The sequence below is a fragment of the Schistocerca piceifrons genome, chromosome 1 (genome assembly GCF_021461385.2).
Source record: "Schistocerca piceifrons isolate TAMUIC-IGC-003096 chromosome 1, iqSchPice1.1, whole genome shotgun sequence".
Classification (NCBI taxonomy): domain Eukaryota; kingdom Metazoa; phylum Arthropoda; class Insecta; order Orthoptera; family Acrididae; genus Schistocerca; species Schistocerca piceifrons.
In genome coordinates, this window is record NC_060138.1 from 706,556,072 (window position 1) to 706,582,351 (window position 26,280).

General features: G+C 37.0%; 1 protein-coding gene across 5 annotated transcripts in view; it reads left to right on the forward strand.

Moving 5' to 3' along the window:
- LOC124710616 (carnitine O-palmitoyltransferase 1, liver isoform) overlaps nt 1–26,280 on the forward strand; it is a 267,710-nt gene that overhangs the window by 214,812 nt on the left and 26,618 nt on the right. For 3 of the 5 annotated variants that reach the window (XM_047240940.1, XM_047240941.1, XM_047240939.1), the window contains one exon: nt 10,282–10,359. The exons of 1 other annotated variant lie outside the window; for it this stretch is intronic. In XM_047240940.1, the coding sequence (XP_047096896.1) occupies nt 10,282–10,359 (78 nt within the window). Of the gene's footprint in view, nt 1–10,281; nt 10,360–11,124; nt 11,188–26,280 lie in introns of all 5 variants that reach the window. One more of the 5 variants, XM_047240942.1, reaches the window with a different exon arrangement.

Below are 26,280 nucleotides of genomic sequence, written 5' to 3' on the forward strand. Positions count from 1 at the left end.
TACACACATCACCTAGACTTAACAGATACACCTATGCACACAGTTCTCATACTTTGTGAAGGAAAGGTGCCTGTGGGCGTGAAGTACAAGGAAAACCTTTCGATTTCGGTAGCTTTAACTGCTCTTCAGGGTCTTCCAGCCATTGGTGCTATACAACTTCATTTGTTATTAGTCTTTGTGATAAAATAGGTGTCGGTGACTGCAATTTTGTGTCAATTTTCCAATGATCATTCAGCTAATTCTGATTTCTGCAAATAGTGTATTCATAGGCACCTCTTTCGTGCACACAGTCTGCCTCACATAATGTTATCTGCACTCAAAAGGTATTTTCTGTAAATGCCAGTTGTGAGGCCTACAATTTCTTTCACAACTGGATGAATGACTTGGTTATGTATCTTCAGGAGCCACCTAATCTTCCCTGCCCCTGAACCTCAGAAAGGCAAAAATGCGCAACTTTTTACACTCCTCCTCTTCAGTGTTCCAGTTGCTGATAGATCTTGAAATTGCTTTCAATATTTGTTTGTTGATGTAGCCATGCATATAGTTCTTGTGCCAAGTTTTAAACATCAGAAATGGCTTCTGCTCAATGAACCAAGATCCTTACAATGATGCACTTCTGGAATGAGCAGTGACAGCTGTAAATATGCAGATGCCCGTTTGTATGAGATGGTTTCCTGTACACACTGTAGCTGAAAACACATGTTAGGTTTCTGTCAGACAAAAACGTCAACTTACACTGTAAAATACACAAAATTGCATTCAGTGACACTTTTATCATCACAAAGGCAAATTTTCCTGGGGTAGCATAATTGAAGGATCTATAAAGAGCAAAAATCTGATAACATCATTAATAAAGATGGCAGTTTGCAACTGAGCACACTGTGGAATCCAACCACCATGAGATTGGAGTGGGAGCACTAAATGTAGGACAGAAACAGATTGAGTGCCAGTGTGTCATAGCCAGTGCCATAACAATTCAAGGATGAGGGCAGCAACTACACACCAGTCAATTACCACTTGACCATGTTTAGGCTCACTCAGACAATAGTCTGTGTCTAAATAAATGCTTGACACAGCAGGAAGACAGAGAGGATTTTGTTGAGTCATATCACCTCAAGACCATATATCCAGTGTAGGTGTGTATCAAATTAAATTGCTGTTGTGTAAAGGTTTTTAACTACTGCTACCAGTCACAAAAATTGTTAACTAATGTATTATTTAATTACTGTGCAACATGTTTTGAGGTTATACCTTATCATTAGGCTATATGGCATTACAAAAACAATTTCACAATAGGTTCATGCAGATGTTAGTCTTTCCATAAATGCTGTGGTTATCCTGTGGAAGAAGAGAACAATTAGTTAGAGGCGATGTCACTTTGTAAGCTGGAATCATGTTTGCATGAATATGTTGTGTAATTGGCAGTTGATAATATTTGCATTGCAAATGCAAAGTTGCTCAGTGTGTTTGCTGGGTGCTCGTTGTGTGCCTGCTCACATTTTGTCTGTCTGGTTTGGAATTGCATCATGTGAGTCTTAGATATGTTTAGATGCAACCCATTTAGCTGATGCCAAGTTTCTAAGGTACTGAGGGTGCTGAGACGGATTTCGGATTTTTTCTGCTACCTGATTTCTAAGGCAGAAGTATCATCTGCAAATAGAACTGGTAACTCATTAACATGGAGCCATGTGGAGCACCTTAATATATTTTCTTCCAGTGGGAATAGTAATTTGTACTATTTAAAGAAATGCTGACTCTTTGTTTTCTGTTTGATAAGAATGATTTATGCCATTGTTGGGCACTGCCCTAATGCCATACTTTTTAAATTTCTAAATAAGTAATGTGTAGTTCACAGAATCAAATGCCTTTGTGAGGTCGCAGAAAATTCCTGCCACCGTATTGCTCTTGCCTAATAATGTACTTATTTTCTCAATGAAGATGTTCACTGCATCGGTGGTGTTTTTCCCTTCTTGAAATCAAATATATTGTTTAGAATAATAGAATATTTTGCAATGAAATTTTGGATTTGGGCAACAGCAACTTTGTCAAATATTTTAGGTATGACTGCTAGAATTGAGATAGGACGATAATTTCCCCCATCATCTCTCTTGATCCCTTTCTGAAGAAAGGGTTGACATCAGTATATTTCAGTACCTTTGGGAAACAGTCCTCTTCAAAACACTGATTTATTATTTGAACTAATAGGTTTGCAATTTTGTTGTGTACTGCTTTAATAACTTTGGTGGGTTTTCCATCCCAACCTGCAATTTTTTTGTTTTTTAATGCTGTGATTGTGTTTTCTACAGCCTTCATAGAAACTTTCAAAACTTTTGTGAATTTTTCAGACTTCTCATTTAACCCAAATGGATTTACTTTGTTGTAATAATCTGTTACATTCGCATCAGACTTTGCTACAGTTATAAAGAATTCATTAAAGACTCTGGTATTTGAGTTGGACTTATAAAAGTGTTTCCTTCAATGTTAATTTCTGAAATTTCTTGGTTACAGGCTTTAGCACATAACCCAGATTTAATGACTGACTTGGTTTGCATAAGGCAGATGTCAACAGTATCCCTTGCAGTTGTGGGATGTCATACATTGGTCATACTTTCAGGACTGTGTATTGAGCATGTGTGTCCCACACACTTAAAACAGTTGAGCAAATCTGCTATTACAGCACACTGCCATGGTACCATGCATTGTATGAAATGCAACAACATGGAGTTTATAACATGCACTTACAGCTATTGAGATAATGTTATTAAGGAAGCTGTTGAGATTAAATTATTGAGTGACCTTGTAAATAGAGACTGAAGTTTTTGCCTAAATTTTGCTTGGAATGTTGCTCTCTACCTAATCAGGCAATGCAGAACCAAGAGTAAATTCTACTCAAGCAATGGTAATTAATTTTCAGTTTAGGTAGCTTCTGACATCAGTCACCTTGGGTTGTGTGATGGCACAAGTGATTTTGTGTGTGTGTGTGTGTGTGTGTGTGTGTGTGTGTGTGTGTGTGTGGAGAAAAACTTCAGCAGATATAATTTCTCCTTCCTTCTTGTTTCACTTGTTGTATTTTTGTGGTTATGAAAGTCGGCATATATTTTTTGTCACATTGTTATGTTCTTCACGTTCCACAAATTTTATCTCATTTGGTAATCACAAGGAACCTTTTCACCAATGATACTAGTCACTGCTATTTTGACAGGTGTGGAAAATTAGGTACAAAGCAACCAATAATGTTTTACAGTAACATGATTTAATATGCATAAAACAGAAACTACTTCATAAGATTATGTTTCTTGTAGGGGATATCAATGTGGGAACACCTTGTAAGTTTCATAAGACTTCCTGTAGCATAGAGAGATAATTTAATATCTGTCTCCAATCAAGGTATAATGAATACATTGATCTCCAGATTTCAGAATTTGCAGCTGAGTTGGTGCCATCATTATAGCTTTCCTAGTTGTTTTCCTCTGTTGTGTCAAATGCATATCCCAATTGCCTACTATCTGGACTCCAACCAGTCTGTGAATTAAAGATAGGCCACATGCCACTTTTGTTATATTGAATATTTCTTGCTGATGACATTGATTTTGTGTCGAGTGTCTGCTCACAAGATGTTACTGATATTGGAGTGATGTTATTTCCAACGTGAGCTGCCTACATTGAGTATCAACTTCAACATTTTACTTACTCGAAAGTGTGTACCTTTATTCTGCAAATTACCTGCCACTCTAATCCCCATCACCACATTTATTGTATAGTCCAAGAAGTTTTGCACCGACACCACTAACACAGCATAGTAGACAAATTAATTTTGTTGGAAGAATTTATATACACTGAAAACCACATTTCTCAATATACTAAGAGTACTTGAAAAATATGGTTAGAAGGAAACAGCTAATGTTATGAAAGACTGTCTGGCACACAGTTATTCCAGTCCACATTTTGGTCATGTTTCAAAAAGTCACAAGCTGAGCACTCTACGCACTTGAGATGAGCACTACAAAAAAATATCAGCTTTTGAAGTATTGTGATTTCAGAAATCTGGAGATTATCAGTTTCATTGAGAACTCTTGAAAGATCACAATTATTACATTTTCAAATGTACATTTTGTTTCGTGTGAATTTTGTACTGATTCATAATTTTACCTGGTAGCATTATTTCAGTGACATACGAGGGCTGCCCCAGAAGTACCCAAACTAACAAAGTTTGGGAAAAGACAATTTTATTTCTCTGGAAAGTCTCCTTTCAGCTCAATACACTTTTCTCATTGATTGTCAATAGCTTCAACACCCTTTTTATAGTGAGAACTGTTGGCCTTCGCAAAATAGCTATCAATTGCAGACTCCACTTAATGATTGTCGGTAACTCTTTTTACCACGAAGCCATTTTTTTCAAGTTTGGAAACAGAAAGTAATTGGAGGGAGCTAGAATGAGGAATGGGTGCATGAGAAGACAATCTGAAATTTAACTCATTGATTTTGACATGACGATTGTGTATATGTTAACTGGTGCATTGTCATGATGAAACAAAACTTCATTTTTTGCTAAACACAGCTGTTTTAGTATCATTTCAATACAAAAATACTGAAATAAGTCTGTATAATGCTCACCATTCAATACTTTTCTTTTTTGAAGATTTTCAGTGAAAATTATATCATGCGTATCCCAAAAAACTGATGCCATGAATAGCCTGCAAATAAAACTGTCTGTGCCTTCTTTGGAGCCACCTCTCTTTACATTCCACTGTTTTTACTGTACCTTTATCTTATGTGTGAAGTGGTAGGCCCATGTTTCATCCATGGTTATGAACTGGTGCAAAAACTCAAATTTTATTACTGTGTAACACTCTAGTGAAAAATCCTCACAACACTGTTTTAGTTCCATTGTGAGTAAACACAGTACCAATTTTGTGCACAGCTCGATTTGATTTGGACAGGGAATCTAAAACAGCTTAGGTCCAACCCGCCACTGCCTGCACCGAAACCAAGTTTATTGTGCAGTATCACTCCCTGTATATCTAGTAAAGCCAAACAATGCCCTTAAATAGTGCAAGGAATCCCTTTAGCAGGTTTTTGTTGGACACAATTTCTCAATGTCTAGTTGACCTGAAAATTCTGTTTCTTTTGCTCTCCAATGCCATACATTCGAAGATTAGGTGTGATGCAGTTTCTTCACCCTCATCACAGATCCCACATTTAGGGTCTTCTTCCATTATACCCATTGTGTGTAGGTGTTTTTTGAAATTCCCATAGCTGGTCATCAGTCCAGTCATGAGTTTGATCTCTTTCCTGCTCAATCCCAGAATTACGGAGTTTCTTTTAAAACATGGCTTGGGCATCATTACCTTACCTTGTTTTTGTTTATGGACCTTTTTCCAATATCCTACGTGCTATTTCCTGAGCCAGTTCCGTAATTCTAGTTTGATCATAGTCTTGGTGATTGTCAGGACAGGTTCTGGTCCAAAAATGGAGTTGTTGCCCCCATCCTGGCCAATCCGTCAGCTTGTTCTACATCTACATCTACATCTACATTGATACTCCGCAAGCCACCCAACGGTGTGTGGCGGAGGGCACTTTGCGTGCCACTGTCATTACCTCCCTTTCCTGTTCCAGTCGCGTATGGTTCGCGGGAAGAACGACTGTCTGAAAGCCTCCGTGCGTGCTCTAATCTCTCTAATTTTACATTCGTGATCTCCTCGGGAGGTATAAGTAGGGGGAAGCAATATATTCGATACCTCATCCAGAAACGCACCCTCTCGAAACCTGGCGAGCAAGCTACACCGCGATGCAGAGCGCCTCTCTTGCAGAGTCTGTCACTTGAGTTTATTAAACATCTCCGTAACGCTATCACGGTTACCAACTAACCCTGTGACGAAACGCGCCGCTCTTCTTTGGATCTTCTCTATCTCCTCCGTCAACCCGACCTGGTACGGATCCCACACTGATGAGCAATACTCAAGTATAGGTCGAACGAGTGTTTTGTAAGCCACCTCCTTTGTTGATGGACTACATTTTCTAAGCACTCTCCCAATGAATCTCAACCTGGTACCCGCCTTACCAACAATTAATTTTATATGATCATTCCACTTCAAATCGTTCCGTACGCATACTCCCAGATATTTTACAGAAGTAACTGCTACCAGTGTTTGTTCCGCTATCATATAATCATACAATAAAGGATCCTTCTTTCTATGTATTCGCAATACATTACATTTGTCTATGTTAAGGGTCAGTTGCCACTCCCTGCACCAAGTGCCTATCCGCTGCAGATCACAATTTTCTAATGCAGCAACTTCTCTGTATACTACAGCATCATCCGCGAAAAGCCGCATGGAACTTCCGACACTATCTACTAGGTCATTTATATATATTGTGAAAAGCAATGGTCCCATAACACTCCCCTGTGGCACGCCAGAGGTTACTTTAACGTCTGTAGACGTCTCTCCATTGATAACAACATGCTGTGTTCTGTTTGCTAAAAACTCTTCAATCCAGCCACACAGCTGGTCTGATATTCCGTAGGCTCTTACTTTGTTTATCAGGCGACAGTGCGGAACTGTATCGAACGCCTTCCGGAAGTCAAGAAAAATAGCATCTACCTGGGAGCCTGTATCTAATATTTTCTGGGTCTCATGAACAAATAAGACGAGTTGGGTCTCACACGATCGCTGTTTCCGGAATCCATGTTGATTCCTACATAGTAGATTCTGGGTTTCCAGAAATGACATGATACGCGAGCAAAAAACATGTTCTAAAATTCTACAAGAGATCGACGTAAGAGATATAGGTCTATAGTTTTGCGCATCTGCTCGACGAACCTTCTTGAAGACTGGGACTATCTGTGCTCTTTTCCAATCATTTGGAACCCTCCGTTTCTCTAGAGACTTGCGGTACACGGCTGTTAGAAGGGGGGCAAGTTCTTTCGCGTACTCCGTGTAGAATCGAATTGGTATCCCGTCAGGTCCAGTGTTCATTGCCACAGATCTCTGAGTGTCCAGGGACCCACACAAGGTGTACCCTATTGCTTCCCCGTAGCTCCACCAGAGCCCTGTGGCATTCTGCAACAATCTTAGATCTTGTTGCAGGAGCTGCCAATGATTTCAGGGCTGCCTGGCTGTCTGAATAGATGTAGATGCTACGGTCATTGTAGCACCTATGCATATTCCCCTCCACACATGCCTTGATTGCAGTAATTTCAGCTTGGAAAAGAGTCCAGTTTTCCTAGAGAGATGATGCCCTCCAGTCTTGGCTGAGCTCCGTATACCCCTGCCTCAATGCCTTGGTCTGATTTTGACCGATCGGTGAACCAAACAATGTCCCCCGTATGGTGTTGAACTGTTTCTTCCCACTGCTCACTGCTTCCAATTATTATTTTGTAAGGCTTGTTGAAGCAGTTGGGAGTTATTATATAGTCAGCAAGCATTTCCTCAGCCATTACCATGTTTACCTCACTCACTATATTAGTGTGTGTGTCTGGATATCCTGATGAAATCCAGTTCTTTCCAGTTTTAAGTATGTTGTATGCCCCAGCTGCTGCCTCCATCTTGATGCAAAGGTGTAGTGGAGGCATGTCTAGCATGGCTTCCAGTCCAGCAGTTGGTGTGCTGCTAATTCCGCCTGTTATGGCTAAGCAGGCCAGTCTCTGCACCTTAGCAAGCCCCTTAGCTGCAACCTGCAGTTCTACCTTCTTCCACCACACTATGGCCCCTTAGGAAATCCTAGGTCTAACCACTGTGGTGTATATCTAGTGCAAAGTTTTGGGGCTTAGGCCCCAGTTTTTATCACAAGCCCTTCAGGTACTCACTAGAGTACTTTTTGCCTTGGAGCAGCACAAGCTCACAATATTGTTGATATTCCTATCTAGACTTTCCATTGTAAAAATGAAATAAGGCATAACAAAAATATTGATATATTCTGATATTAGAATGCTTAGTCATGGGCAGCCATCACTGTCATCATGCAATGATAGACGATGACAGAGTGCACATATTGATACCACAGTTAGATACCCAGAGCTACGATCATATTGATACCACAGTTAGATACACAGAGCTACGATCAAGTCTGAAAGAGAGAACTGAACCAGAAGAGCAGATAAAGATGACAAAGAAGGGATTCCTGTGAATCTTAGCAGACAGCTGGCACCATTGGTTTGTAGTCATAGCACAAGACACTTGAGCTTGCTGAGCAAATGAAATGGTATTTTTATGCGGATGACATTACTGTTGGAAAGTAATAAATGTCTGTAGTAAGGCATGTCTCTGATGGCGACAAAGCTGCAGCTGCTTGTCTGCCGCAAAGTTCAAACTGAACAGGCAGGACATGGTGATGGCCAGACCTTTTATGGCTTAGTTGACACCATACTCCTGAAAGCTTTTGACTTCAAAGAATAGAGCCATTGTCAACTGCATGAGAGGGCAAGAGCTGAAGCATACCTGCTGAGACAGAGAGCTGATAACATCAATTTGCCGACAGAGGTTTCCTTTTCTGGCTCAATTCCAACCATTGGGAAGGCAGATCCTGCTGTTTCTCTAGGCCACTACAAGGAGGAAGAACGAATGTTTAAAACTTAAGTAGTTTTGAAAAGTTTCCATCATTTTGCATAAATTATTAACTCCTCTCAAAATGACAACAGCCAAAACTTTCTTCTAGATTTTTGGGTACTTAGTATATTAGGAAGCATTATCATGAAGACGCTTTTCTCATGGAAATTTTATTAGTGGTTTAAATTGTGACTGAATTTTCAAGTAACTTCAAATAAAATTGATAGGGAAATTATAGGTACTCCAGTGGATTAGCTTAGCTACCAAAGGATGCTGAATCTGTCATGTGATTAATTGCTTATTAATCATTACTTAACTCTCTCTTTTTTTTTATGGCCTTGTGTGGTCACCCAAGCACGTCTTACCACATGGTGATCCTGAGGAGGTCCATGGTGTTATATGTTCACAATTTTAGTGTATAGTTATCCACATAAGGATGAACAGTCTATACTGGTACAGCAGTGAAGGGTGGTTGTCTCCATGATGTGATTTTTCCTTATTGAAAAGAACCATAGGTCTGACAACTTCAGCATAATCAAACTCCTTTTTTTCCTCACTGCTCCACACCGATCAAATGACTGTCGGCTGATCTTGTTGCCATTGCTTTAATGCTTCCTTTCTGTTATTCATAACTTTTATGATGATGCGCAGTGCGTGCGTGCGTTCGTGCGTGCGTGCCCCCCCCCCCCCCCCCCCCGCCCCCACACACACACACACACACACACACACACTCTTTATATAAGACTGTCCAATTTCAATACTGATCGTAGAAATCTAATACTCCATTTTGGTTACTTTCTCATATTACAAGCAGCCTATGCTTTTTTATGTTTCCTTATATGAATAATTGTTGATGGTATAGAAAAGGAGAAAGTTGGTGTTGTGGGTCAGATGTTAGACCTTTCTTCCTGTTTAAATGTTGTTAGTTAAATATATGTAAATATGTGTCATGCAGTATAATCTTAGCATGTATTTCACTTTAAAATAAAGTTACTGTTAGTGCAGTGTTGTATGAAGTGAAACAGGAGTGTGCTGTTCCCTCGTTGAAGTACTCCTATGTTTAAAGTTTACATTAACTTGAATTAATGGTGCATTTTGTTTCTGATATTGCACACAATTTTAACATACAGTATGCTGTCACACCAGAAAAGTAATATTTCTTGATTTGTTCACTGCAGAATTCAGTTTTAAATGACTTCACTAGAATTGTCTCCAAAACTGTGAACACCCATTTTATAACAGTGGAGGATATCGAGTGAGACATAGAAAAGAAATTTCACAATGCCTGAAGTTTCAGTTGTCTTTGTTAATGACTGAGTATGTATAATGAGGATGCATAATGGCTCCTGCCTGCTAACATTATTCATTTGAAATATGTCTGTGTGCATTCCTTATAGTGGCAGGCATGTAAAGACATTTACTGAGATAGCTTGTTAGATTTACTGTATTCCATTCTCTACTATTCCACATAAGAGCTTGCTGAGCCTCTTCATACATGCTGAGTCAACTCTGAAGAAGACTTTACAGTTGACTGTTACATGACTATATATAATTTGTATACTGCAGATTCACCAATATGTGGTCACCAGAGAATCCAGTTGAAGAGTTGAAGTGGATAACAATACTCTGTTATTTTTAGGTTATGTCCCTCAGTGGGAGTAATGTGGAGTCATTAGTGTGGTTTACAGAAACCTGATGGTGCAACATGTGAAAGGAGTGTGATGGGTTCTTGCAGGGCAGATGCAGCTATCATGTCGCACCTGTGGGAATACGTTGTGGTCGAGGAGGCAGCAGCAGTTGCAGCGAACAACTGGTAAAACACAACTCCAGCAGACCATTCTGTAGGGGTGATTTGTTTTTGAGGTTCAATTTTCTGTTTGGGTAAATCTTGCAAGTTTTCAGTATAAAAGCCTCAGCAATGTACATTACATAGCCAAAAATTTAACTTAGTTGTTAATACTAGCAGAAAAAAGTTATATACACTTACTTGTGCTGTGAATTTTGTTGATCCTGTGCCAAATACTGCGCAAGAGGTACCAGAATATTGCATGTGGTACCAGTATAACTAGCACAGAAAGTTTCAGTTCATGCAGTAGCATTTTATTTGTTTTTAAAAACTGGCTGAGGATTTTATACATTGTTTTGTGCTAATACAATTATGACTTGTGAAAAATGCATACCTCTGGTTTTGGTTTATTTTTCAGGTTTATGTGCTGTAGCTACTCTCTTCTTTTAACATTAATTCCATTCTGTACCACTCTCCTGAGGAGCTTGGTGTGGCCTCTTCGTAGCCCTTTTCTTTGAAGCTTTGTATTTGTTTTAAAATGTGCATGTGTAATGTTTGTATCTTTTTCTAGTATTTTTATTTTATCTGTTTGTGTATTTTCAGAAATAGTATATACAACCCAATAATTTCAATTCTTTCTTATTTCTGCAAATAATCCTTTCTTCTTATTTGCAGTTCTCCAAAACATTTGATTTTTTTTCTTGCTATGCTGAATATATTGGCTTCTATTAATAACTACGCTGTTTCTGTCTTACGTATAAAATGGCTGTGACTCTTTTCATTGGTTGCCAGGGCTGATGCACCAGTCATGGGCCATTTGTGGGAGTTTTCTTTTGCAACTGAACTCGAGTTGGGGTATGGTTTATTTTTTTCCTTCTGTAACAAATTTCTTAATTCTTGTATTACCCTTGCTTTGCACTAGTGTAGTTCTTTCTTCTGGGCCTCTTCCTTTGCTATGTAGTTCCTGGTTTTATTGAATGTTTACTACATTTTGATGTCAACCTTTTTTCATATTTGGTGATGTATGTGTGTTTTTTGTGAAACATATATTAACATTTATGAATCCTATCCAATGTCTCCAAATTTCTTGAAGTAGGAGCATGATAACAGTTTTAATTTGAGTGACTTTAAATGATAAATATAATGTATTACATATATTGTGTCATCACATTACCTTTAAGATGAGAGAGAGTAACTTTTGATGTACCTCAAGTGATTGTTATATAACATTTAAAATTCATGATATATATAAATTATCTGCTGAATAATGTTGGAAAATGCAGGGCTCTGTTTGTAGATTTTGCTGTTTTAGGTATTGAAGTCGAAATGTCAGAAAATCTCCTACTGAGATAGGCCAAAGCTTATTGCAGGGACTAAAAATTTGTAGAATGTGATGACAGCCAGTATGAGTGCCATAAAAGTACCTTCCTCCTCCCACTCTGCCCCCCCCCCCCCAAAAAATCCACAAACACACGCGTGCATGCAAACTGCATATAGCCATCACACCATACGAATAAAAGGTACTAGCAGGTACAGACAATAAACATAAATTCAAAAATAAACACTTGTGAAGATGTGAAGTGTATGTAGTGAAAAGTGCACACAGAAATCAAGAGTAGAACTTCCTGGACTGTGCAGGCCACCAGTATGTAGGCCCATGATGGCACATACGTGAAGGAAGTACCGTACAAAGTTCTAAGTGGAACCAAAAACCATCAAAACCTAAAAACCTAGAGTAAGTGGTGCACCAAAAGTGACTTTTACCTTAATGATTAGGGAATTAATACCAAAGGCTGTAATGCATAAACATACAGACAATTTAATCATATAGCTATCGTAATTAACCACAGAGCTATTACATACATATGCAGTAAGGAACAAAATATGTATTGTAGTACAATGAAGATGTTTCAAAAATAAAAATGTGTATGGCAATCAAGCAGCCTTTTATTTAGATACAGACACAGACCTTATACACTTAGATGATGTTGTAATCAATTTAGTAACCTAGAAATGACAGATACGAAAAAAGAAAAAAAAAGGAAGTACCTTACTGTGAGGCCAATTTAAGGTCGAGGAGGCCTAAAAGCCCTGATGAACTCCAGGATCCTGTTAAGTAATTTGTGTACTTTTTGAAAGTTATTATTCTACTTCCATATAATATGTGATGATGACATCTAATAAAATTTTGTAATCACATTGCCTCATAAACAAAGTTTTCGTGTCTTATACATATATAAAAGAGAAATGAGCATTGTTTGTAGTGCATTCTGCTCATATTTTGATAGTCACACTAATGAAGAGGGAGAAGAAAAAGTGACTGTTAAGAACAAATATTATATCTACTATTTCATGTAATAACCCAGTGACACCTTCCATAGGTGGGTGTAAAAACACCTAAAGCTGTTATTAGGACACTAAAATAAATCTGATAAAATTACTAGTTACTGGTTGCTGCAATTGATTGCACAATAATAAATCTGTGGAATTAGACCTCACACTTACAAATAGTTGTTCCTCCCCATCTACCAATCAAAAGTGTTACAGGAAAGATAGGAAATGGTGATAGTACACACAGTACACCTCCACCCCTACTCCTCCTTCACCACACACCAAAAGGTGGCTTCCAGAGTAGTATAGGTGCAGATACAGATCTATTTGTAACTAATTTCACTATTTTTTTTCTTTTCCTGTGAAGTTAGTTAACAGAATACATCTGCTACACATTTTTCTTTCTCATGTATAACAATTTTAACGTTTTACTGTTGGCCAGTGTGTGTAGTTTAACCTGCCTGGCATAATATTATCAGTAAATTATTCCATTATTAAAACTGGATTTCATGTTGACAGTGTTCTAATTTTGTTATCAGTGCTTGGCAAGAAATAACTTTAAGTAATTTGTAAAATAATTTTGTGTAATGAAACATTGACTTATTTTGCTGTGGTGACTTACGCACATTATAATACAGGGGCCACAGGGAGTAAAAGATTTGGGGAGCAAAATAACTGATAGAAAATGAGAAACAGGAACATCATCTAACTAGGAAAATGGAAAAAAAGAAAAAACAGGGAATACATGGAAACAATAATGGCTTATAAGCTAACAATGATGGTGGGAAATTAATTAAAAAGCAAATGTAGTAGATTTTAGACTGTAGATCGTTACCTGTTTGCTCACAAAATAATTAAAGAAGTGAATATGCAGTAATGCGTCTTAAAAACATAAGTATCAGCATATTAATAAGAACTGATTGAATTAGATTGCAGCATTAAATTGCAGCATCAATAATGGTAAATAATAATAATAATAGTAATAATAATTAACAGTAATAATAGTAATAGTAAGATTCCAGCCTGGGTCAAAGAATATTGGGAGTAGTGGATCAAGGGAACTTGGCACATGCAGCTGTTTGCGCATCCTCACCCTGGTACACAGAGTATGGCTGAAAAAACAACAACATGATCCTTAGAAACGCAACAGCTACTATGAACTTTTTTAATGACAATAACATGCAGTGTTGTGCAGACTTAAGATAGGTTAGTGGAGTTGGAAGAGGATGGAGATGAAATAGGATATATTTAGGAGTATCAGAAATGTAAAACGATTTGAAAGAGCAAATAGAATTAAAATTTGGACATAGGTTTAATACGTAGGTGGCAGGGGCAGGGCAGGTCGCAGGGGTAAAATACAGGGAGCGAAAGGCTATTTACAATTTGTACAGAAACCAGATGGCAGTTACAAGAGTCGAGGGGCATGAAAGGGAAGCAGTGGTTGGAAAGGGAGTGAAACAGGGTTGTAGCCTATCCCCGTTGTTATTCAGTCTATATTGAGCAAGCAGTAAAGGAAACAAAGGAAAAATTTGGAGTAGAATTAAAAACCATGGAGAAGAAATAAAAACTTTGAGGTTCGCAGATGACATCGTAATTCTGTCAGAGACAGCAAAGGACCTGGAAGAGCAGCTGAGCAGAATAGACAGCGTCTTATATATATGATGAACATCAACAAAAGCAAAATGAGGATAATGGAATGTAGTCAAACTAAATCGGGTGATGCTGGGGGTACTAGATTAGGAAATGAGATGCTTAAAGTAGTAAATGAGTTTTGCTATTTGGAGAGCAAAATAACTGATGATGGTTAAAGTATAGAGGATATAAAATGTAGACTGGCAATGGCAAGGAAAGCGTTTCTGAAGAAGAGAAATTTAACATCGAGTATAGATTTAAGTGTCAGGAAGTCGTTTCTGAAAGTATTTGTATGGAGTGTGGCCATGTATGGAAGTGAAACATGAACAATAAATAGTTTGGACAAGAAGAGAATGTAGCTTTTGAAATGTGGCACTACAGAAGAATGCTGAAGATTAGATGGGCAGATCACATAACTAATGAGGAGGTATTGAATAGAATTAGGGAGAAGAGAAATTTGTAGCACACCTTGACTAGAAGAAGGGATCGGTTGGTAGGACATGTTCTGAGACATAAAGGGATCACCAATTTAGTATTGGAGGGCAGCGTGGAGCATAAAAATCATAGAGGGAGACCAAGAGATGAATACACTAAGCAGATTCAGAAGGATGTAGGTTGCAGTAGGTACTGGGAGATGAAGAAGCTTGCACAGGTTAGACTAGCATGGAGAGCTGCATCAAACCCGTCTCTGGACTGAAGACCACAACAAAAACAACAACACCACATTTAATATAAAGGTACAGATCAGGAAGGAACTTAATGTGATGATTATACTGTAAATAATACAATTAAAACAAATATTACTGAAACTGAAGTAGTCTCAGGCATAAGCAGCAAGGCTGTTTTAAAATACCCCATGAAATTCATTCTAGTTCATGCACAAAAATGCTCTCATTCTATTGACATGGTAAACGTTCTCTATTAAGATGTACAAAAACTGATAAATGACAGCATATCCTGCTGCAAAATGATAGAGGATTTTAATGCAAAAGTAGGACAACATCTGAAAAACTGCTTCACTGGGAAAATTTTGGTATCACACTGTAAATGGCAAAAACTCACAAACTGGTAGGTATTGGAAAATGCTGAGAATAACATGCTTTTCTTAGTTCTATTTGGAGAAGAAAATGGATCAAAATACACCTTGTAGAGATGAAATTGAACTAAAATTGAAAGGCAGACAGTTGCAGATACAAAGTGAGAAAATTGGCTACTGTATGGCAAATTAAAAAAACAATGGAAAATCCTCGATGACCAGAGAAAATTTTGTGTGTGTGTGTGGGGGGGGGGGGGGGGGGATTGTTTCAGAATGCCTTTTGTCCAAAAGCTTACTTGTTTAGCAGTCTTTTTTAATTGCTGTCTGTGGCTCAGGATCTCCACTATGTGGTGAGTAGCAGTCTATCCTCTTAATATCAAATAAAACAAAACTACGTGAGAATATCTTTAAGGGAATGTGGGAAGATGCAATGAAAATGTGATAGGAGAAGCAACAGAAAACAGTAAGAATGAGAAGAAGAAAAATGCTCTTATGTTGGATGGACACCATATTTTAGGCACCGTATTTTAGCAGTTAACATACCAGAAATTTTTAAGTAATAACAGAAAAAATCTCGTAGAACCAACTGAAAATTTTTTTATAATTTTTTGTAGTTTAAGAGACAAAGCAAAAACACAGATAGATGACACTGACAGTAAGTACATGGCAGAAGTAATGCCAGATGAGACACACAAACATGTTTGGGATACAAGGAAAGAAAAGTTAATTGAAAAGAATAGAAAAGATGATAGTTCAACAATGTAGGAGAAGATAAGGGGACACGTGAACTTGCAGACAGACACAATTAAGACACTTACATAAAGCTTTTAGCCACAGCTTTCATCAGCAAAAGAGTGTCGCACATCATTCATACAAGCAAGGAAGCACACCTCATGCACACGACTGCTGACTCCAGCATGTTGGGCCTGAGATGTTGGAGTTGGCAGTCGTGTGCATGAGGTGTGCTTGCTTGCGTGTATGAATGATGTGTGATTCTCTTTTGGTGATGAAGGCTGTGGCCAAAAGCTTTATGCAAGTGTCTTTTAATTGTGCCTGTCTGCAAGTTAACATGTCTCCTTCACGGTAACTGGCAAGCTATCTTTTCATGCATTGTTGATATTCCTATCTGAAGTGTCCATTTTTTGAAAGATGATATTTCAATAGAGATAGTTAAATAAAATTTATTTGGAATGTTCCACTAAGCTGTCTCTTTTGGTGCTGTTCCTATTTACATTATGTAATCAATTTTGGAGTTACATAACTAAATCCTCATACGTCTAAATCAAACAGTAATGGAATACATGAAAACATGAATAGTATACATGTAGAAGGTCCACTATACAAGCAAAATTTAGAAGAAATGATTCAAGAAGGCAATAGCAACAGTTATACTGGCATTTAGACAAACCAGTGATCAAATATCTGAAATGCGTGCTAGTGACAAGTACTGTTTTTATGTTCAAATGTACCTCTTGTAACTCTTACATGCAGAAATAAAAATACACCTTCATTAACTGTCATTGAACCAAAAGGTGAAGACAAAATGAACAAGTCAAACAGAAGGATTCTGGGATTTTTGTGACTACACAGTATTCAAAATAATGAAAACAAATATAATATGCTTTGTCAGTTATATTGCACAAATAGTGGGCACAGCTGTTTCATGGCTTTTATGTTACCTGTGTGACAGAAAGAAGTATGTATTAGTTCCATGTCAATCAAATAGCTGTAGGCACTTTGAATTTGATGCATTTATGGTGTGCTGCAGGATGTATTGTGTACTCACAATTATTTGGGGTAATGATAGAAAAACATGAATAATTGAGATATTTTTAGATGTGTAATCTTTGTCCAAAAGTTTATCCAAGTTCTGTGCATAGGTATTTTAGGCCTGTTAATTTCTTAAAATAGTCTGTGATGTTGGTCTGCTTGTGAGAAGACTTGACATTTTTTCACTTGGCATTTTGAATTTATTCTGCGACAGTAGTGTCATTGTTCTGAAACCTTCCCTGGCCCATATAATCTAGAAGAGTATCAACATGTTGCAGTGGAGTACAGTGGCTGAAGACATCACTGTCTTCATCTCCATTGTTACATTAATGTCCTCTTCATTGTTTCATTGTAAAGCAGCAGACACAATTTCGGTGTCACTCATGTATGTGAAGCTGGCATCACATCTGTCAGTCTTCAGCTTCTCGTTTAATTTTTCCTCATCAGTATCTTGAAAACCATTTTAACCTATTGTAGGATTCATGATTTGTGTTGTTATTTCTTAATCACTGAAACCCTGAAAATCACTTTCTTCTATATATGGAAGAACTTTCCTCCATTGTCGAACTGATGTATGTGGCTTGACTTCCTGCCAGGCATCAGAAATCTTGTGCATGGCATTTAAAATTGTCAGCTTTGTCCAGAATGCTACCAAATTATCCTCATCAGCTAGGATTCTCAGTAGACCAGCTTGGTAGCACTGTTTTACCAATGGAATTATGCCTTGGTCCAGTGTCTGTATGATGCCAGTCATGTTAGGAGGTAAAAACTTAGTTATGATTAGACCATCAGATATAACAGTCCTCTTGTTGGGATGTGAAGAGGTATTATCAAGCAATGGAACAGCCTTCTGTGGCAAACTTTTATCTTCTAGAAATTGACATACTTGCAATACAAAAGTGTGTTGAACCAGTTTCTGAAAATTTCACTATCTATCAATGCTCTTTTGTGTTGTAATAATGCACAGGGAGAGCCTTAGCCACAATTTCCTTGAATGCTCAAGGTTTTTTTCAATTTCCAATCACTAGTAGTTTCAGTTTGAGGTTCCCAGAAGCATTAGCAGTGCACAAAATTGTAATGCATTTCTTAGACAACTTATATCCAGGAGCACAAACTTGGCTCTTGAAAGCAAGGGTTCTTGTTGGTAGACAAACAGACCACTTTTGTGTGCATTATAAATTTGGTTTGGTGTGAAATTTCCTTCTTCCTCAAATAGTTGGAACTCTTTCCAGAAGGAATTGGCTGTCGTAACATTTGAACTAAGTTGCTCCCCTTGCACTGTAAGTTTAACCCTAGAGATTCATGAAAAAATTTAGCTCTAGTGGCAAACATCACACCAGAAACAATGACACCTTCAGCTCATTTTTGGCTAAAATATTGCAAAAGAGCAGTATCTAATTCATCAAATTTATCTCTCTTCATGCTTTTTCATGTAAATGGTCCAGAACTAGGATCACATCTCCTGACAAAATCCTGTATTTGCTGCTTGTACTTTTTAATGTCCCAAGTAGTCTGCATTACAGTACCATAATCAGCACTTAGTTTTGTAGCAGTTTCCTTTTCCAATTTTTCAATTAACTCGAGTTTTTGTTTTAATGTCAACACATTTCTTTTGTTTCTCCATCTTCTCTTCTACAAATTTCTTTTAACTTGAATCATTGCCACTTACACACCTGTTAACATCATAAATCTGAGTTTGCTTCTGATTTACACAGAACATGTTGGCCGATAACAATGGAAACGGTACCCTGTTGTCAGGTGCCAGTTGTTTAAATAATGGAAATGACACATTGACTCACTGTGTGTGTGTGTGGGGGGGGGGGGGGGGATGAGTGACGTGAATAATCCGCTCATGAATAATCAGGAGAGCACTGTGTTTTGGTCTTGGTCTTTTGTTATTTGTTATATGTCAGCAGTCTCCTACTTTCATTGTACATAACAGAAGTTTAGGAATAAAAAACAGTACTAGTCTTATTACTGAAAAGACAGCAAGTGAAATATATGAAAATGTCAACAGATGATTAAAGGAAAATGGATCTTGTATTTTCATTAGATTTAGACAAGATTTGGTACAAACAATCCAGTACTTCTCATAGAATTCCATAGCTCATAGAAATTGTACCAAAACAATGAAGCACAGGAAATAAATGCTGTCTGGTATTTGGGACCACAAGTTGATCACAACCTTAATTGGAAAATCAACACCATATAATTAATGAAGTCCCTTAATTCAGTTACATATTAGTGTGCTTAATTACAGCTATATGTGATTTAAAATAATGAAATTAACTGAATTATGCTTATTTTCATTCACTAATGAGCTACAGAATAATGTCCTAAGCCGTGAGTCTTTCTACTGGTTCAGTGCTTCACCACCTTTTGCTGTCCTCCATCTTTCTGCATCTTGCGTTCCTCTTTTCATCTTTGCATACCTATTACATTACATGCAACATATTTTATAATCCTTAGTGTATTCTGGTTTTGGTGTACCCCTAATATGTTTCCCTCCTACTGCTCTTTATGGGGCCTTATAAATTATTCTTGGATGCCTAATCAAATGTCTCATTAACCTGTCTTTCAGAGACTTCTTTCCTCACCTGTTCTTTTTAGTACTTTTTATATGTACCTGTTCACTTAATTTTTTGTTTTATATTCTTGTGTCCCATCATGTTTCAAATGCTTCCATCTTCTTCATCTCCCAATTTCCAGTGATTTGTGTATCTCTTCCTGACAGTGCTGTACCACAGACATAATGTGCCTGGAAATTCTTTTTCAGTTGCATATCAATATCCATAACAGCAGAACTCCTTTAATGAAGAAAATATTTCACCTGTGCCAATCTACTTCTGATGTTTTCTTTGATTTGGGCTTTCTGATGTTTCCTTTGCTTTGGGCATGTGGCGTGATCTTGTTTTTTAACTAGGAAACTTCTTTCACTACTTCCACTACTGTGTTGTTTTCAGTTTTGATATTTAGCTAGTTGTTATCCTCGTTTCCATTTCTCTTCCTCTCTCTTGTCTTTACTGTTCTTAAGCCATATTCCATGCTCAGTATGTTACTTATTTGTTTCAACAGGTCTTATGTTTTCCTTGCATCCAGCCAGAAGGACAATGTCGTCTACAGATCTTAGCCTCGATGTCTGTCCCCCTTGGACTTTTATTCTTCTTATAGAGTTTTATTTCACTTCATGTATTGCTTCCTTGGTATCCAAATTGAACCACAGCAATGTTAATCTTCAAGCTTGCCTTACACACTATCACTGTACTTTAGCCCCAACTTGTAAGAATTGTGAATGTCTTACTCCACTTTCATGTTCCACAGCCAGTACAACTTCAAGCTTTCTTTCTATTCTTCTGGTATATCTTATACTGTAGCTCACTTGTTTGTCCTCACATCTTTTTTGTGTTCTGTTAAACTCTCACCATATTACAGGACCATGTTATTTCTTCCACATCAGTTTTATCCTCTATTTCTGTCATACTGTGGGACATATCTCTCCATTGTACAAGTCTTCAGTGTACTCTTGCTACCTGCCTGCCCTTTCTTTTGAACCTTGTAAGTTCTTGTGAACAGTGTAAGTTAGCACCTATTTGTTTTACTTCTTTAAAATAATGTTTAATATAACTGTGTGTCTTGTCAGTTTTTTCTACTGTCTTATTTCTTACAGTATCTTTACATGTTTCTCTCACCTATCCTTATTTTTCCTGGAGTCATTCATGGCTTCTTTGCCTCTGCTTTTACTATATATTTGGTTTCCTTTTTTATTATATTCCTCTTCATAAGTGTTTTGAATATGCTGTTGCTGGACCTACTGCAGTGTGGACATCTTGCTAACACAGTTTTATTCTAGCCTACTGAATAATACTTACTATTCTACAGTGTACATATGCCATTACATGAGGCGATTTCAGTGGCAAATTGATCATTATTTCTCATGTAGGAATATTAGAAATAAAGGAAGGATGTGGATAATGAAGTGGGAATGTAGTGATTCAAAGATCTGAACTGTACTGGTCACTTTTGTACTGATTTGTCAGTGTATAATTTAAGTGTGGTCCATGTGATGAACGCCACTTGGATATCTTGGTTTGCCCTATATGAACTAAGTAACAAAGCCTTTGAAAATATGTTGTGAGTTGTGATACTCATCATAGAACATTCATTAATGAACAGCCAACTTTGTTATAATGGTTATTGCATGTAATATTGTTTCCAGTAATAGGCACTTGAATAATTGGACTCTCATCTCCATTGCCATAGGAAAGACTGAATTGGAAGTAGGTTGAGGAACACAGACCAACAAAAATCAGCACCTACTTGGAAACAAAGTGTGTTATTTTCGGCGTTTGAAAATGGGAAGAAGTATGTTGTAGAAAAATGAGAAGTAAACATGTGTGCAAAAGAAAGCACAAGGTAGAGTGAAAAGTATGACTGTCACAAAGAAATGTACTAATGCGGCAAAGAAAAGTTCACAAGTGGGAAAAAATAAATAATTTGGAAACAATTTTAGTATCATCAATCATGTGTGAAACAAAGGAAAAGTGAATATGCAAACACTTGTTATTTTATAAGTTAAATCTGGAACGCAGGTATCTGATACGTAGAAGAACTAGGTAAACAAAAGACTTTCCTGAAATGGATAAAGATTTGCTGAAAGATAAAGTAAGTTGACTTCTTCTAAATGTGCAACATCTGAAAAATTAAACAATTCTGTTTATTGTTTGCGTAGATTACACAGTCAGTCTGTTCCTATTTGAGTACTATGTAACTATAGAACTGGAAAACTTAAATATAAATGTGCCAGACTAGCATATTCCTAACATAGAATCAATATGGAATGAATGATTCTATATGCTTGAAAAGATGACTTCGATATTAATATATTTAGAGTAATGTATGTTTTGGAAACCTGTGCTCAGGAGCGTGTTGATGCAGATCTCTTCAGAGTAGTGTGTTACTTATAAATTCGGTATGAACAGTGCCATGCTTCATAAGAAGTATTATTGCAGGTGGTATGCTTTTGCCTTCCTCTAACCTTAAAGCTAACTTACTTAGTCATTTATAAGGAACCTGGAGTTTAGTGTGGAATTTAAGCCATAAAATACCTTGACATTTTTCACAAATACAAAGCACTGCCTGAGATGAGTCATTTTCTGTATCAGAAAAAAAATGACTGATGTGGGGATTGAAAGGTGAACTTCTCAAAATACTCAAATATTTATTTTCCCTGTTGTGTATAAATTATTGTATGCAATAATTACTAATAATAGCTTCTCAAGGGAACTAGTGAGACTGAGGTATGACACAAGAACAAAGTTTTTTGAATACCTGTCAGAAGAGGGTGCATGGGATGAAATTCAAAGTGAAATTTCACATATTATGTTTCAATTTCTGTTGGAGTTTTGTAAGAAATGATATTAAAGAGAAAAAAGTTGTGAAGGGAATGTAATAGCTAGCCCATAAGTAATTTTTCTAATGACTGCAATGTGCTACATAGTTTAAGAAAAGTGACAGTGACTAAAAGTTTAAGATGGTCGTGATTATGTCAGATATTAATAATCCTAGCAATATTACAAAGATAGTAAACAAGGGACTAAACAAACAGGCATAGGGTGAAATAACCATGAATGATGATTTGTACATAGTAAGTGATTTCAATAGTTCTAAAAAGTGCAGATTTCGCAATAATTTTTCTTTAAATGAAGCAAGTTACTAAAATGTGGCCTCCAGGTAATTTTATCAAAGTGAAATGTGATCCACTTTTAATTTTGTGTTGTTGTGTTCTTTAGTCCAGAGACTACTTTCTCTTCGTCTCTGTGTAATTACTGCAACGTGCATCCATTTGAATCTCCTTACTATAGGTGTGCTGTGCTATCCCTCTAAAATTATTACACCTACCCCCTCCCCCTCCCTCCCTTTCCACTACTTTTCCCTATATCATTACCAAATACCTCAGGATTAGTTCTATAAATGCACCCATTTTTATAATAAAGTTGTACCATAAATTTCTATATTTTACTTTCAAATTTTAAGGTTAAGAAAATCGTTTCTCTGAAAATGAAAGCTGTGGTTAGTAGTATTTTTGACATCTTTGATGTGGGGAGTTTTAAATCATATTTTTGAGCTCTACTGTGGTTAGTATGACATGGCATATGCCAGAGATTGTCGAGTATTAGTAATGACATTCTTTTCCAACAACTTGTGGAGGCTCTGTACTCAAATGGTAGAAGTGCTCTGTTGTTGTTAATAACAAACTTATCAAACCACAATTTGGATTTCAGAAGTATCACCACCAGCCAGTCCCATTAATGCATTCTCACCAAATAATAAGACTTAAAACACTCATTGGCTCAATCATGCCAGAGCGTTTTAGTTAGCTACTTAGCTCTGTACATCATTGTGTTGCTGTAGAAAAGATACAGGGAGAAGAGTGATATCTGTCATTGAATAAAGCAGAAATAATGTAATCAAGGCTTCTGAACATTAAAAGACAAAAACACCACCAAAATTCCAAGATCATAGACACACTAGGTATATAAAATGACTGAAAGGAAAAAAAATTACTCCCAAATCATTTCCTGTCATTTGTTTTCCTTATAGTTAAAATTTTGTAATAACTGAAGGTCATCCTAGATTATAATGTTATACCATGGTTTTTTCCCTTTGCAATAATGCTCTGTGTCGTCGTTTCCGGCGGCGGCGGCAGCGTCAACGTCGTCTTTAGTCTGCGGGCTGATTTGATGCGGCTCTCCATGCTAAGCTATCCTGTGCAACCCTCTTTTTCTCGGCATAACTATCACAACTTACATCCATCTGAAGATGCTTACTGTATTCAAGCCTTGATCTCACTCTGCAGTTATTACCCCAACACTTGCTTTCATTATCAAATTGACAGTTCCTTGATGCCACAGGACATGTCGTATCAACCAATTCCTTATTTTAGCCATGCTGTGCCATAAGTTTCCCTTTTTCCTCAATTCAGTTCAGTTCCTCCCCATTTGTTATTCAATCTACCCATCTAATCTTCATATTCTTCTACAGCACAACATTTCAAAAGCTTCTATTCTCTTCATATGTGTACTACTTATTGTTCATGTTTCACTTCCATAGAAGGCTATACTCAAGATGAGCTCCTTCCAATAAGATTTCTTAACACTTTACTGCCCAAATAGCAAGATTCCTCTGCTGCTTGTAGTGGGACTGATGACCATAGATAAGTCCCATAGTGCTCAGAGCCATTTGAACCATTTGAACTTGTAGTGCCTCATTTACTTATCTAGCTCTCTCAGCAACATCAGAATTAATATGACTATATTTCATTACCTTGTTTTACTTTTGTTGATGTCCTTTTTATAATCTCTGTCCAAGACACTATTCATCATGTTCAACTGTTCTTCCAAGTCTTTTTGCTGTCTCTGCCAGAACTACAATGACGCCATCAGGTCTCAATCTTTTTATGTCTTCTCCCCAGATTTTGATTCCCATTCTCAATTTGTCCTTGGTCTTCTTCACAGCTTGCTCAGTTTACAGATTGAATAACATCGGGGACAGGGTTTCACCCTGTTCCACTCCCTTCACAAAAATTGCTTCCCTTTTATGTCCTGTGACTCTTACAACTACAGTCTGGTATCTGTACAATTTGTAAATAACCTTTTGCTTCCTGTATTTTATCCCTGCTGCCTTCAAAATTTCAAAGAGTGTAATCCAATGAACATTGTCAAAAGGTTACTCTAAAATTTACAAATTTTATAAACATAGATTTGTCTTTCTTCAACCTATCTTCCAGGATACATCATAGGGTTGTATTGCCTTGCATGTTCCTACATTTCTCTGAAACCCAGACTAATCTTCCCTGAGCTCAGCTTCTAGCAGTTTTTCCACTCTTCTGTAAATAGTTGTCAGTATTTTGCAACATTACTTATTAAACTAATGGTTTGGTAGCACAATGTTCACAACTATTAGCACGTGCCATCTTTAGAATTGGAATTATTACATTCTTTTTGAAGTCTGAAGGCATTTTGCTTGTCTCTGTACATGTAATACTATCTCCTTTAAAAGTTTCAAAATGCACATATTAAAACTGAGATTTATCTGTAATTTGTCTGTCCTTTTGAACATGCCCATGGGATAGAAATTCTTCATCCATCTAAAAAAATATGTAATACCATGTAAACAAACAGTTGTTAGAGGCAACTACCAAAATTTTCCTTCAGCCACTTCTAGAATTTGATGTCGTTGGTATTGATGTGTGGACTGAGATAAAATTTGAGTTTATTCTTCTGTTCCCATTTTTATTTTCCTTTAGTGTGTTAAATTTCTACAGGTTTGATACATTTTGTTTTAAAGTAGACAACTCATAATTAGAATGCTAGAATAATCCTCAGTCACTGTGGCAGTTACAATTTAATGTTTGAAAACTATACACACTGTTTAAAAACCTGATCTTCCAACAGCACTACTAGTCCACAGATGGTGATCTCATTCATTTTGTAACATTTTATAGCTTTTCTTTTTTCCTCTGTGACTGTGGTATCCCTTCTCACCCAAAATCTTAACTTACTTTTTCCTTTCAGAAAGTTCTATTTTTGCCAACATTTTCTCACTTATATTCTAATATGGAATAGTAATTACATAGTTCCACTCAGTTGTAGAGCTACTTGTCACACTTTTGAGTAGACTGTCTCTGACTCTACACCGTATCCTTTGAGTGAGCACTCCATTTCTACCACAAAAAGTATTGTGAATATGAAAGATAGGTAATATCTGAAATCCTCTCTTGTAATAGGTTACTCCATTATCTGCAGCTGTAGCAATTTGAGTGTTTTTCGAGTGACCTGGTACAAAATAACCACGTCCTGATGATTCTCTTTAGATATAGACATTTGGTATAACAAATTGTCTGAGAGTATAATATCCTAAAAGATTGGTTGAGTTTCCATTTTTTGCTCACTAATTTTGTTTCCAGGATACTATTGATCTTCCAATGCTTCTGCCATGGTGTCTTTGGAAAGGCGTTCAGTAGTTTTGGCAATCATAAAGTCAGCACTTTCTGAAGATGCACAGTGTGATTAATATTCTATGGTCCCATAATGAAAACACGTTCCAACTGTATCTTTTATTTTTGTTTCTTTTCTACTCATAATGTGTATTTTTACATGGATGGGCAATGTTGATAAGGT